The 14,547-nt window shown below is 38.1% G+C and overlaps 2 protein-coding genes across 4 annotated transcripts; one reads left to right on the plus strand and one right to left on the minus strand.

The window, feature by feature from the left end:
- Positions 1-280: 280 nt before the first annotated feature.
- Positions 281-6,208, minus strand: nudt8 (nudix (nucleoside diphosphate linked moiety X)-type motif 8). Of its 2 annotated transcripts, none has more exons than XM_060887804.1 (5): positions 6,119-6,208; positions 2,634-3,437; positions 2,296-2,428; positions 722-799; positions 281-644 (listed from the first exon to the last, which is right to left on the minus strand). In XM_060887804.1, the coding sequence occupies exons 1-5, from the start codon at positions 6,181-6,183 to the stop codon at positions 459-461; spliced, it is 1,266 nt and encodes a 421-aa protein (XP_060743787.1). In that variant the 5' UTR covers positions 6,184-6,208; the 3' UTR covers positions 281-458. The 2 variants fall into 2 exon arrangements, with proteins under 2 accessions (XP_060743787.1, XP_060743788.1); XM_060887805.1 differs by having other exon boundaries at positions 6,077-6,137.
- A 421-nt stretch (positions 6,209-6,629) lies between these two features.
- On the plus strand, positions 6,630-13,952 carry cbln20 (cerebellin 20). Of its 2 annotated transcripts, XM_060887794.1 has the most exons (12): positions 6,630-7,468; positions 7,629-7,724; positions 7,931-8,164; positions 8,478-8,637; positions 9,101-9,193; positions 9,426-9,512; positions 9,607-9,672; positions 9,819-10,021; positions 10,273-10,465; positions 12,786-12,890; positions 13,044-13,184; positions 13,359-13,952. In XM_060887794.1, the coding sequence occupies exons 1-12, from the start codon at positions 6,932-6,934 to the stop codon at positions 13,784-13,786; spliced, it is 2,343 nt and encodes a 780-aa protein (XP_060743777.1). In that variant the 5' UTR covers positions 6,630-6,931; the 3' UTR covers positions 13,787-13,952. The 2 variants fall into 2 exon arrangements, with proteins under 2 accessions (XP_060743777.1, XP_060743779.1); XM_060887796.1 differs by lacking the exons at positions 6,630-7,468; positions 7,629-7,724; positions 7,931-8,164; ... (4 more) ...; positions 9,819-10,021; positions 10,273-10,465 and adding an exon at positions 12,119-12,612.
- The last annotated feature ends 595 nt before the right edge of the window (positions 13,953-14,547 follow it).

The raw sequence follows: 14,547 nt of genomic DNA on the forward strand, positions 1-14,547 counted from the left end.
GTATAGAAGTACGTTTGACAGTTAATTATTGTTAGTTTTCCTGCTAGAATGAATGAGTTCACTTTTTCCTGCACTTATTAAATTTGGATGAGTTCCGATAGTCAACAGATAATACACATTATATGAGAATAATTGGAAATATAAAAGCAGACATAAAGAATCTGTAAAAAAGTGTTGGCTATAGATCATTTGTTTTCCACACAGATATTTTTTTAAAACAGTAAATTCAATCAACTGCAAATGTTTACAGATATTTGTGTAGAGATATAAGTCCAAGCAGTTTTTCTTAAAGAAGCTAATCAAAAAAAACATTTATTGTTAAACACAGTAAACAACACAAGTTTAAAATTATGTTCCTTCAGCACAAAAATTTCAAAGTTTGTTTTGATTATTACAAGCACACTGATGTCATCGCTAAAAGTTTGAACATTTTAAGGACATAAACGGCTCTACAGCCGCTACGCCGGCATGAGGAGTTTGAGTGTGTGGTCCAACGCTATTGCAGTCAGGCCCCAGATTCTATACTTATCACTGTGAAACACAGGAAGTGTGTATCCATAGCGATTACCAGTACGAAAATGTGTGTAGCCTTGGTTTTGAGGGTTGCATAGATGGGCAACACTCAGGGTGAAGATCTCATCCACCTTCGGGACATAGAAAAAGACAACTGAAGCAATTCAAGTAATCTTCTGAGGACAAACATTTCAACTAAATTATTTACCTCATTTGGATTGGGACGAAGTGACAGAGTCTCTAGCGGCCCAAGGTTAGCTAAAACAGGAGCAATCATCATTCCTGACTGAAAAGATAATGGAAGAGAACTTTTGTAAATGCTGACTGATGGGTAGTTGTTTTTTTTTTCATTTCATTCAAGCAATTATTTTAAACTCTTTTAAACAGCACATTTTAACATAACACACTTTAGCACATGATTGAGGTGTGCTTGGATTTTTTTTTCTGAGAAATGACCGTTTAGAAGGCTATTGCCCCTTTTCCACCAAGGCAGTTTGCGTGCTGGTTCGGAGCCAGAGCCTAAGTTAGAACCAGTTCTTTCTGTTTCGACAGACAAAGCACCGGCTCTGAACCAGGAAAAGTGATTCTTAAGTAGCACCAAAACGTTACTGGTCTAGACTTAAGAACAGCTTGTGTCAGGGGCTGGGGGTGGGGCTGGTATGTACCTTAAGTATACTAATATTTAATACACTTTTACTTTACCGCGATATGATACATTATCAGCACACACGATAGTAAGTAGCTACATGCTAAGGCTAACTTTTTTCTGTGTTAATGATAAAATAACGTTATGTACTTTCTCGATTACAACCTCCGTTTATACAGATTACATGGAGCTGCACGTACACATTGGATTCGCCGCGTTTGGATGTTAATATAGGTTCACAAAGTCATGAGCATTAACAGTAAAGCAACAAACGCCATTGTTGATGTGTTTGTGTTTGCCGCTGCTGCGCTAACGTTGCTGGCACACGTGACACATATACAGTGACGTCAGACTCGGCTCTGTGATGGCTCTCTAACCGGTGGAAAGACAAACCGGTTCTTAGAAGGTTCGCCAATGGAACCAACTTTGAACCAGCACCAGTGCTAGCTCTGAACCAGCACCCGGTTCTTTTTGGTGGAAAAGGGGCATATCTGATCTCACAGAAGAGCTACTGTAGCACAAATTGCTGAAAATGTTAACTCTGAATATGATAAGGTGTCAGAATACACAATGTATTACAGTTTGCTGTGTAAGAGGCTGTATAGTGATGGGAAGAGATGTGACCATGATACACTGGCATTTAGGTGCGTGTTACTTTGACACATATCACCTACCTAAACACTTGGAGCACACACACACACACACACACACACACACACACCCCTGGATTCAGTACACTATAATGGCAATGAACAGGATAATGTTGCCAGTAGTTTTATGAGTCACACAAGAAAAAAAGTTACTTGTCAAAAATGGTCATCCGGTACACCTCAGCACTGTTCTGATTAAACTGTGAGCAATATCATGTCTATACAGAACAGGCATGTCCCTGTTCCCCCACCCAAAAATGGTGGAGAGGAATAGGAATAAATACATTTAGTGTCTATAATAAATAATAATAATTTAACAGTATACGCATTATACTCATAACCCATTTAAAGTTAATTTAAATAGTGTCCAAGTGTGTTACTGCTCTGGATTAGATAATAACAACCATAACAGCCATGTCTGTAAAAGTCTTTTGCAGCTCATGTTACAGATGATTAGGTTTTGATCCCTCAGTATTTTTGACTCACTGAATCATTCAGGGGCTTCAGAACCCCCCACACTTCATTTTCATTCACATCAATTCCCAGTTCTTCCCTGGCTTCCCGCAGTGCAGTTTCCACAATGTTTCTGTCAGAGGGGTCTTGCTTTCCTCCTGCAAAACTAAAAAAAAAAAAAAAGGAAAAGTTTTCCATCCATTTTCCATTAAATATGAAGATCCCAATTAAATGAGCTATTAAGCAAAAAAAGACAAACAAAATTACATAATTACATACATATTTCAATCCACTGTGTATTCTATGCCTCAAATGTGGTATTCTGTCAGGTGTGGTTTGGTAAATATTCTGTGAGAACAAATCCAACATACCTGACATCACCTTTGTGTTTTCCCCTCAGTGTGCTGGATCTAAGGGTGAAGAGCAAGGCAGGCTCTCCCCCTACTGTGCACAGAGACACAAGCACGGCTGCCCAACTCTTCCCTTTCTTCTTCTCATACAGTGCCGTGTTGGAATGCAGGTGTTCTCTGCAGCGCTCCTCATTCTTAGCTGATAGACAGTCTTCAAAGGCAGCCTGCTGTGGAACTCTCCTGTGCAAACCACACGTTTGGGCTTTTAGAGGTCCACTATAGCGCCATTGCTCATGATAGGAAGTCCAGAGCATATGATTTAGTAAAAGATGTGATTTAGTAAAAGATGTGCTCCCTATGTCATGGTAGCTCTTTGTACTTTTACCGATTCTGTTTAGATCTTCTCTACACTTATCCGTAGAACGTCTGTGTTTGCTGGTATTGTTTTCAGGTAGTAAGCACTTGTTAAGAACACAGGCCCTGAGTATGAAATGATCTGAAAAATTGGTATATGAACAATACTGTACAGGGATAGTTATTTTACGAACCGTTCGAAAGCCAGGAGCGTGTGCAGGATTGATGGAGCAGCTTGTGTTAATGCAAAAGGGTTTTTGTGAAACATATTTGCTGCTGTTTGGCACAGATAAATAATGATGGCTCTTATGTGGCCCTCTCTCACCACTGACCATGCAAAATGGCTGGCTGAGGAGGTTATTGTACACTGTCTTGCCAAGATTTTTCTTGGTGTTGTTGAGTGTCACAAACAGTGATCTATGGGTCCCCAGTAGGCATGCTGATGTCACAAACCGAGCACTCCTAAACATCCTGATGAGAACAAGAGGCAACATGAGTTCCACAAGAGCTTATACACACTATACACTAAATAGTGAAAAAATTGTGTTTGGATGAGACAACACCAAAACATTTCTTTCTAATGCTCCAGTAATACAGTAAAACTTTCATATTTTGGTAATTTAAACCTTTGTTCTAGATATGTGCAAATGACACTTTTCACTTTAACCTCTCCTGACTCAAACATTTTGACAACTACCCTTAGCTGTCAGTTAAAAGATCTGTTCTACTGTTACATATGCTACTGGTGCAGTCGATAAGAGTTTTGTTGTTACAAAGTTAGATGAATACAACATATGGACTCTCAGACAGAATACCAAGAAGAATGTTTTGGCTATAAGGCACAAATTTCCAACCCTTAAAACCAAGTATCCTCAGGCTTTATTATCATCATGCCTGATTCAACTAATTAGCTAATTAACAACCCAGCCCAAAAACCAGGGTTGGGAACCTATGATGTAAGGGAACCTATGATGTAAGGAAACCTGCGCTGCAAAGGAGTCTACGCTGTAAAGGAACCTATACTTTACAGGAACCTATGCTGTAAAGGAGCCTACGCTCTAAGGGAACCTATGCTCTAAGGGAACCTACGCTCTAAGGGAACCTATACTTTACAGGAACCTATGCTGTAAAGGAACCTACGCTCTTAGGGAACCTATGCTGTAAAGGAACCTACGCTCTTAGGGAACCTACGCTGTAAAGGAACCTATGCTGTAAAGGAACCTACTCTCTTAGGGAACCTACGCTCTAAGGGACCTTCGCTGTAAAGGAACCTACGCTCTTAGGGAACCTATGCTGTAAAGGAACCTATGCTGTAATGGAACCTATGCTGTAATGGAACCTATGATCTTAGGGAACCTATGCTGTACATGAACCTATGCTCTTAGGGAACCTATGCTTTAAAGGAACCTACGCTGTAATGGAACCTATGCTGTAATGGAACCTATGATCTTAGGGAACCTATGCTGTACATGAACCTATGCTCTTAGGGAACCTATGCTTTAAAGGAACCTACGCTGTAATGGAACCTATGCTGTAATGGAACCTATGCTGTACATGAACCTATGCTGTAAAGGAACCTACGTTCTTAGGGAACCTATGCTGTAAAGGAACCTACGCTCTTAGGGAACCTACGCTGCATGGGAACCTACGCTGTAAAGGAGCCTACGCTCTAAGGGAACCTACGCTGTAATGGAACCTATACTTTACAGGAACCTATGCTGTAAAGGAACCTACGCTCTTAGGGAACCTATGCTGTAAAGGAACCTACGCTTGAAGGGAACCTACGCTCTAAGGGAACCTATAATTTACAGGAACCTATGCTGTAAAGGAACCTACGCTCTTAGGGAACCTATGCTGTAAAGGAACCTACGCTCTTAGGGAACCTACGCTCTAAGGGACCTTCGCTGTAAAGGAACCAACGCTCTTAGGGAACCTATGCTGTAAAGGAACCTATGCTCTTAGGGAACCTACGCTGTAAAGGAACCTATGCTGTAAAGGAACCTACGCTCTTAGGGAACCTACGCTCTAAGGGACCTTCGCTGTAAAGGAACCTACGCTCTTAGGGAACCTACGCTGTAAAGGAACCTATGCTGTAAAGGAACCTACGCTCTTAGGGAACCTACGCTCTAAGGGACCTTCGCTGTAAAGGAACCTACTCTCTTAGGGAACCTATGCTGTAAAGGAACCTACGCTGTAAAGGAACCTACGCTCTTAGGGAACCTATGCTGTAAAGGAACCTACGCTCTTACGGAACCTATGCTGTAAAGGAACCTATGCTCTTAGGGAACCTATGCTGTAACGGAACCTACGCTCTTAGGGAACCTATGCTGTAAAGGAACCTACGCTCTTAGGGAACCTATGCTGTAAAGGAACCTATGCTGTAAAGGAACCTACGCTCTAAGGGAACCTACGCTGTAAAGGAACCTACGCTGTAAAGGAACCTACGCTCTAAGGGAACCTACGCTGTAAAGGAACCTACGCTCTAAGGGAACCTACGCTGTAAAGGAACCTACGCTCTAAGGGAACCTACGCTGTAAAGGAACCTACGCTCTTAGGGAACCTATGCCGTGTTAAAGAAAAAATGAGAAACAGTGCAGAAAAGCAGAATTTATAGAAATGCCAGCTTCATTCTCAACTCTGTGAAATTTCCCAGACATAATGAATGTATACTCGTTATACTCGCATATGAATAGTGTTTCATTCAGGCTGAACAGACGCTAGTAAAGTTAGTGTTCAGTAGCACAGTTATATTAGTGAATCCATTTAAGTTCATGTAACTAGCTTAGGTTAGTGTTAATGAACCTACATAAATAATGGCGGCTTTCACTATGAGCTTTTGTAACATTAATCTGCTAACAGATTAACACCAGGTCTGTAAGTCCCTCGGAAAGAAATGTCAGACACAATCTATCCTTATTTACATAATAAATGGATATAACCGAGATATTTTTCCTTACACAGTTACTGTCATACTGTCATACACAACTGTCATTAGCATTAGCATCATTGCTAAGTTAACGGCCATTTGACCGAGTTATTTTTTATTTGTAGTTTTTTTTTTGGTAACATTTGTACCTGAACAAAGTGATGAATATTAAAAACAAACGTACACTGAAATTAAAAGGTTCATTCAGCTGTTTTCAGTCACTCACCTTGGGCATAAATACACAAGCTTTTCCACTGAAACACTGGTTGCCAGATCCTTCGAAATGCCCATGTTATTAGTAGTTGATATTCTACTTAAAAAAAAAGCCCTAATTAATATTCCAAGTTGATATACTTAATACTGAACTCTATTTTCCTTTAAAGTTTAAAACACTGGCAATGAAATATTTAGCTTACATAATTATTATCTTTATATTAATAGATAACTCGAGTTTATTTTTTATTATTAATTACAAATATCAGCAAATGGCTATTTTACAGACTGTAACAAATCATATGTTAGTGTTGTTAAACTTATTTCTAATCATAAGCTTTACACTGACATTTTGTAATTTAGCATTTATCCAGTGAGAATAATAGTTTTCTAAACAATAAAACACTTGAAATTTTGTTTATTTTTCAGTTGCTGAATATTCCTGCCTATGGTAAGTGAAGGAAAAAGAAGGTTTCTGCCATGGGATGTGATTTGATGTCTTTTTTCTGCTTTCAAGTCTTCTGCTTTCCCCGCTGAAAGAAAAAAAAAAAGCCTTCCTTTAATCTAAACGGTGCTAATTCTTATAGGATACTTCTTTTGGTATGCACTGTGAATTACGTAGTGATTGTGAAACCAGTCAATCAGCATTTTCAAATTCTTCTCAGCCTACATCATTTAAAACCAACCACGCCCATGACATACATGGAAACAGACCTGTTATACCAGTCATCAAGTCCACCCACACTAGGTTTAAAATAAAAGTCTTGTATTTTGGAAAACTAGGTTGTTTCATGATCTACAGGGACCTTGGCCTTCCTTCCCTGCCATGGCTACATTCAGCTGCACTTCAGATGACTTTTCATGCCCTGTGTGCTTGGAAATACTGTCCGACCCGGCTACGATTCCTTGTGGTCACACCTACTGCCTTCAGTGCATCCAGAAACATTGGGATAAAGCTTCTAAGGGTCAGTACTCTTGTCCTCAGTGTAGACAGGTATTCAATCCCAGGCCCTCTCTGGGAAGAAACAACATGTTGATGGAAGCAATGAAGAAACTTCAAGTAGTAGAACAGGACAAGTCCTTAGCTGTGTGTTCTTCTCTAAATCCATGTGCTGTCGTGTCAGTGAACCCTCCTCTCCAGCCAGCAGCAGAAAGGTCTGATGGAACTACAGGACCTGATGAAAACACAACAGTGCAGGGAGGATTATATCCTCAGCTACCTTCCACTTCACCCAAGTTGTGTCCGTTACACAAACAAGTGCTGGAGTTCTATTGCCGTGATGATAAAGAAATTGTTTGTGATGAATGTAGCCTCATAGAACATAAGGGTCATCGAGTGGTGAATCCAGATGAAGAAATTAAGGTAATTGCCAACATTCTGTTGTACATTCTATTTGTTCATAATGATTTATTTATTTATTTATACAAAGAATTTGTTTAAACCACATTTTTAAAGATATCCCTTTGGAATATTGTCATAAATACTTGACCTAGTTCATTTACTGATTTATTTTTGTGTGCAGCAAGAGCTGTCAGAAATGAAAGCGAAGATACTAGGAAGTATTCAAGAAAGAGAGAGGATCATTCAGACTCTACCACAGATTTTTCAAGCTAAGAAGGTGAGATTAATCCCTGAGACATTTCTTTTAATTTTAGAATTAGACCCTGTATGGTACAGCTGATCATTAGTTTCTGTCAGGCAGGAAAGGTCTTTAAATATTACTCCATGTAACTGCTCTGTTAAGAAAATAAGAGTTGGCATAATGACTATGGGCAATTATTGGTTATGTGGTACAAACTCTTGCTGCTATTTCTTTTGCGTTAGACTGCCATTCAGGGGCTGCAGACAGAAAATCTGGAGGTTTTTGGTGAAGTGATGAAGAGTGTGGAGTTGATGAGTTCACAAGTAAATGAACTCCTTCAGGGCTATGAGGCCTCCAGTTACCAACGTATAGAGAACCACGGCTATAAACTACAGGAGGAGATCAACCAACTATACAAGCAAGATGTAGAGCTAAACAGACTATCTATGTCTCAGGACTCCATTCAATTTCTAAAGGTATGATCAGCCTCACCTCAGATTTCAAGGTATTTTATTAGAAAAGTACTGTTTTTAATGCAAGTATGCTTTATAATGCATGTCTGTACAGACATAATATTCTTCATGGGGGTTATGGGGCAGTGGTGGCTTAGTGGATAAGGATATTTGGCTACTGATCATAGGACAATTGCTTAGTTGTATTCTCTCAGTCGAAAGACAGCAAAATGAGCTAAATCATTCATCAACCATATAGTATTTTATATATGTAACTGTATTTAACATATTATCCTATGTTTAAATCCTTTATTTCATTGATGCTTATCCATGGCAGACACTTGACACTACAGAATGTGTGGATGTGGTTGGAAATGCACAGCTGGAGATTGTACCCCCAGAGTCAGTAGAGTCTGGGATCAGATCAGCTCTTGGAGCTTTCAGAGTGGGACTACATGACCTTTGTAAAGGAAGCCTGGCAAATATCTTCAGAGCTGGTGAGAACCTGCCCAGTACAGAATGTTTAACAATACATAATACACAATAAAGCTTTTTAGAGCAACACATTATGTAATTTATGTCCTTCTGTGTTCATAAAACTGTGGACAAAAGGTTTTTGAGTTACAATAGATATGTCAGAAGGACTAAGCAATGATTGTTCAAGCAATCTGGCACCATGGATTCTGGGAGAGCTAGAATGCATATGTCTAACAAAAATAGAAATATTTTCTCTGTTTAATATCTTAATTCACTATTGATATACTATTGATCACTATTTACTATTGATATTCACTGAAGTATAATGATGGAAATCCTTGAAATGATGTCTATTCAAGAATAGAAAAGAAGTTTGATAGTTTAGAATAGAAGTATCACACTTGTAAGAAATTGCAATAGTGTAACATTTATCTACTAAATTCGAATCCACCACAATGCCTTTTTAAAATCTTTGTTATGTAGTGAATGATGCACAAACAGCAACAGCACAAAATTCTCAGGCAGCAGAGAAATGTCCTGATCCCAATAATTTGCAGGCTGCTTCACAAAATACAGGTAAGAAAAAGTTTCTTTATGGAACAATTGAATTTGCCAATCATGTTTTCATTTGTTGTATTTTGTATACTTTGTTGTATTTTGTATACTATGCTACTATAAATTCTTTATGACCTCTTACTTAAAATCAGTGTAAATGTATAACAGCCCATAAATACAGCACATTATTCTGATATAATGTTACTTGAAATTTGTAATAGAACGAATGCATATTATCCCGCTTTCTGTTTAGCTCTTGAAATGACGTCTGGATCCAACAACAGTGACAAACCTAAAACCACATCTCTTCAGCATCCTGCAGCATCCTCTGCCAATTCAGGTAAGTATAAGCAGTGCAGGTATAATAAAAATTTAATGGAAAAGGACAACCACTGTTTGGTTTCAATAAATGTAATTGCTGTCTTGTTTTTTAGAGAGGAAATTGACTTCACTATGTACAGAAAATCCAGCACCTAAATCAAGGGAGGAAATGCTAAAATGTAAGTCTATGATTTTGACAAAAAGAAATACTATTTTACTAATTAATAAATATCTATGATTGACTAGTTTCTTAAAACATGGTATAACATATAGTTTATACAATGTAGAAAAGTTGTGTTATTAAACAACAACCTTTCCTGTTTAGTCCACTTTGAGCCCACAATGGACCGCAACAGTGCTCATCGTCACATCCGCTTGTCTGATGGAGATCGCAAAGCCACTCTCCGTGCAGAAAATCAGAATTACCCAGAGCACACCGAACGCTTTGTCTTCTGGAGGCAGGTCATATGTCAGGAGCCTTTGGCAGGAAGCCCTTATTACTGGGAGGTGGAATGGACAGGACAGAAGGTACATTAATATATTCACTAGAACGTATTCACCTTGAATCCTTGTGAAAAAAAATAGACTGTAAAAATAGACTGCATTTATGTTCATTTAAGGAAACATCATGTAAACCCATGCAATTAATTAAATATATCACTAATTATCTGACAGCTCTCTACCTGGTTTAATTATAACAGATTTAACTCTAGTTGGTCTTTCTAAATCAATGATTAAAACACTGCGATTGTATTAATACAGCACTATGGTCTCCACAGGTCACTATTGGTGTAACCTATAAAGATATTAAGCGCTCCACAGCAGATGACAGCTCCAGACTGGGCCATAATGAGTTTTCATGGAGCCTGTACTGGTCAGGCACAGCCTTCTCTCTGTGGCATGCAGGAAAGGAGACCTTGCTTGCTGCTCCTAAAGCCCGACGCATTGGGGTCTATTTGGACCAGCAGGCAGGTGTGCTGGCCTTCTACAGGGTCTCTCACAACCAGGCCCACCAGATCTGCTCTGTTGAAACTGAATTTAGCAGAGCTCTCTATCCTGGTTTCCGCTTCTGGTCTGGTGCGGGTTCTACCATAACCGTTTGCCAGCTGGGCTGAGTGAGGAAGGCGGATGAAGATCCTTATTTTCTGAATCTATTTGACTGATGCTGCACTGTTTGTCTTATTTAGTTTTCAGTTAAATGCTAACATACGGAGACCTTTGATTGTGATGTCACTGAAGTGAATCGATCCACCACTAGATGTCACTGAGACATTTCCAACATAAGGTACAGGGGTTTGATGCTGGTGTAATAATCTAAAAAATCTACAAATGAGGTGACAAATTGAAGGAAAAAGAACAAAGTTCACTTAATACTAATTAATGAGGATTTTAAATGATATTGAAAATGCAGAAAACCTCCACCCGGCTGTATAAATACATAAACTAGAGGCTGTTTTAATTTACACTGATGAATTTGTCTGAAGTTTTGGATTGATGAGTATTTAAATAATAAATGATGATAAAAAGGAGACCTTCACTTATGTCCTATTACAATAAGAAATCAAAAATGGTGACATCACATGATGTACACCAGAGATTTCTTTTTTAACATCGTTAATACTTTATGAAAACAATTTTAACATTTAATCACTAATTAATTCTAAAAACAGAATAAAAAAATCTAATATTGATTTCATTTTCAGTTTTGTATCTCATTTGATTTCTGCCTATATCTCTGCATACTTTTTAAAATTTGAGTCTTTCCCTATAACCAAGCTTATATAAAATGCATATCCTATGCCATGGGACTTTGGGTACAATGCAGGATACACCCTGCACAGGGTACCAGTCCCACATGGCTTTGGACGAGGAAACCCCTAATGCATGGGAGAACATGCAAACTCTGCTCACATGAGAATCAAACTCTAACCGTAGAGGTTCAAAGCAAATGTGTTAACACTAAACTAATGTGGCCCCAAACCCTGAGCTTAAAGATATGATTTCTGAATAGTTAATTGTTAGATGTTCTGTTCTTTAAACAGAATCATTTATGGCTGAATGATGCTTCCAATATTGGCAGATTGGGCGTGCTGGGATTGTAAGAAAGATTTATAGAGTAAAGAACTTAAACAACTGATTCAGTGACAAATGATTTCAAATGAATGACTAAACAGATGAAATCATTTAGATGTCTGTACCTGCTATTTCTGTAGTATTCACACTGGTCCAGTTTTTTTTGTCATGTGTCATGCTATAAATGGAAATCTAAATAAAGCAAAGCCTAAATTAGGAGTTCAGTGTGACAGAGGGATGGATGGAAAAACATAAATGAGCAATTCTCACAGTTCAAACAGTCTTTTCTCCTTTTCCATTTCAGACAAGAAAGGAACAGAAGCTCTCATCTGCAAATGTTTTTTTTTTTAATTTGGAGATATGGAATAAGGCTACAATGATTTATGTATTGTATCTAATTCTGAGAAAATCTAGTTTATCATAGAAATCTGATCTTTATTATTTTAAACATAACGTTGGCTGTTATTATAGTTGTTTTGTTTTCAAATGATTTCAGGCACACTAACTGATTTCTTATATGACTTGAGATCTGCATAAAAAATATAATATAGCAAAAGTCCTATGATAGTAGGACATTATATTTGAATTGCTGTATTATGCTTATAAAATAAATGCATGCTGTGACCATTTGGATTTTAGTTAGATTAGAAGAAGTCTCAGTTTCAGGGTTTGGAAACATCCAGGAAGTGAGCTGCAGTTGAGATTACAATGCTGAATGTAGCAGACAATCCCAAATGGCCTCCTAAGCTTCAAAATTTCTTTGGAGCATTGTGGTTAGCATCAGATCAACTGCTCTACTCCCAGTAGATCTGATCTGGACTGTAATTGTGCACTGGTTCCTGGTCTATGGAAGTAATACCACATAATACAATATGCTTCAGATGTCAGATAATGCAAGTCCTACATAATTCTTATCACTGGATCAAAAACATGCAAGTTGTGTCCTCACCTAGAGAAAGCAAGGGGTGGAGCCGAGCAAACCTTTATAGCCAAATCTCCTCAAACTTAAGGCAAATATCGTTTCTGGTCACACAGCAGAATGAGAGGTAAGACTGACCTTTAAGCTATATAAATTGGTAAAGAATATGATGTAAGTGTGAAAATATTCATGGAGTATCTCATTAATTATCTATTCAAAATAAGTTCTTGGTTATGGTTGTAGATTTAGTTAGAGCCTAATTCTCTCATAATTCTTTTACTATTTTCTTTCCTAATCCAGGCCTTGTGTTCTTGTGCCTGATTGGATGTTCTCTCGCAGACGGTGCTGTATACAGTTGGAATGGCCCCGGAGATCCGATTCAGCCTGATCCTGGCACTGAAAATGGTAAAAAATAAAATACTTCTACTAAAAGAAAAATTAGAAAGGAGAAAATCACTCTTGTGTTTCCCACTCTTGAATAATAATTAAAGTAATCTTACATGTTATCTAAGAAACCCTCTTTGTGGTACTGTTTGGATAAATGTTTTCTATCTGCAGCTTGTCTCACTGACACTGAATCCTGTAGCTGCTGCCTTATGCAAAAGCAGATGAAAAGAATGGAGAGTTTCTTCAACATGAGTCTGAATGATATGCGCAAGGGTCTGGAGAAAGCTGAAACCGCATTGAACTATGTGCGCTGTGAGTGAACTTAATCATGCTTGAAATCTTGCATTGTTAACATAGAGAACTCTTGCTAGATTATAATATCCACTGGTATTCAATCTCATGGGTGTTAGTGCTGTTGTTTGGTTCATTCTTCAAGTTGTCAATGTCCCTCAATTGTTGACCCTCTCTCTCGCTCTCTTTCTGCAGCCAGCCGCAGTGCCTTTTCAGTGGCACTGACTGACACTCGTCGATGTGTTAGCTCCACTCGGGATGACATGGTTGTGAAGTACCAGTATATATTCATTAACTTAGGTGACAGCTACAATGTTAGCACAGGCACCTTTACAGTCCCACGCTCAGGGGTCTATTCGCTGGCTCTTACAATGTACAGTGATGCTGGTGCCCCTAATGCTCTCCTGGCTGCCTGTGTTCATTTGCGTAAAAATGGTCGCATGGTTGCAGCACTCAATGAGTACAACACACAAGACCAGGAGGACAGCGCTACCGTCGTCCTGCCACTACAGATGGAGACTGGTGACAAGGTGGAAGTAACTCTCCTTGCTGGATGCACCCTGTGTGATGACAACAGCCATTACAACACGTTCAGTGGCTTTTTGCTTTATGCAACCGATTAAAAGTGGTTCATTCTCTGATCTTATGTCTGTGTTTAGAACATTGTATTGATCCTCATGATTTTTCAAAATCAAGGCCATGCATCTGTTAACTCCCATATCTAATTCCTGATCTGATAATCATTTTGTTTGGTTTTCAGTTTATAATTGAGTTTCAGGTTCAACATGGCTGTCACATGTTTTCTGTATACTATGTAAAATGGACATTCAAAAAAGAAATATTTTTCTTCTTCTTCTTTTTCTTCTTCTTCTAATCTTTGACCCTTAAGTAAAAGTCTGTAAAACCTGCATAGCAAAGAACCACATTTTTTTATTCAGACACATTCAAAATAAAGAGGAATGAAGAACAAATATATTTTGTAATTATTCTTTCTGCTGATTTGTAATATGTAAACGTCTGAAAAAGGCTATGAATGGTATATGATTAAACAACACCATACAAGTGTACTGCCATAGCAAAAGTCAATTTAGAATAATACCTATTTAACCCATGTGATTGTCATCAGCCTATATCATATAGCATATAGATCATATATATTATGCACCAAAGTATTAGAAAAATCAAAAAATAAAATAAATAAATTAAAAAAAAATTATATATATATATAGTCTATATATATATAGCATATAATATATATCCATATATACACATAAATATATATTAAAAATATATATTAAAAAACACAATAGCTAAATGTCTTTGCCAGAAGTCAAAATAGTTGTGGGTTGGATCTGACTCAAAACACCATCTGATACCAGTCTTG

The sequence above is a fragment of the Tachysurus vachellii genome, chromosome 15 (assembly GCF_030014155.1).
Source record: "Tachysurus vachellii isolate PV-2020 chromosome 15, HZAU_Pvac_v1, whole genome shotgun sequence".
NCBI classification, from domain to species: Eukaryota; Metazoa; Chordata; class Actinopteri; order Siluriformes; family Bagridae; genus Tachysurus; species Tachysurus vachellii.

Bases quoted from the DNA above. Each gene is read 5' to 3' on its own strand.
- nudt8 (XM_060887804.1), bottom strand. From the start codon at position 6,183: ATGGGCATTTCGAAGGATCTGGCAACCAGTGTTTCAGTGGAAAAGCTT. The intron at 3,438-6,118 runs GTGAGTGACTGA...TGTTCTCATCAG, and splicing joins CTTGTGTATTTATGCCCAAG to GATGTTTAGGAGTGCTCGGT. The intron at 2,429-2,633 runs GTATGTTGGATT...TTTTTTTTTTAG, and splicing joins AAACACAAAGGTGATGTCAG to TTTTGCAGGAGGAAAGCAAG.
- cbln20 (XM_060887794.1), top strand. From the start codon at position 6,932: ATGGCTACATTCAGCTGCACTTCAGATGACTTTTCATGCCCTGTGTGC. The intron at 8,638-9,100 runs GTGAGAACCTGC...TTTGTTATGTAG, and splicing joins GGCAAATATCTTCAGAGCTG to TGAATGATGCACAAACAGCA. The intron at 10,022-10,272 runs GTACATTAATAT...TGGTCTCCACAG, and splicing joins TGGAATGGACAGGACAGAAG to GTCACTATTGGTGTAACCTA.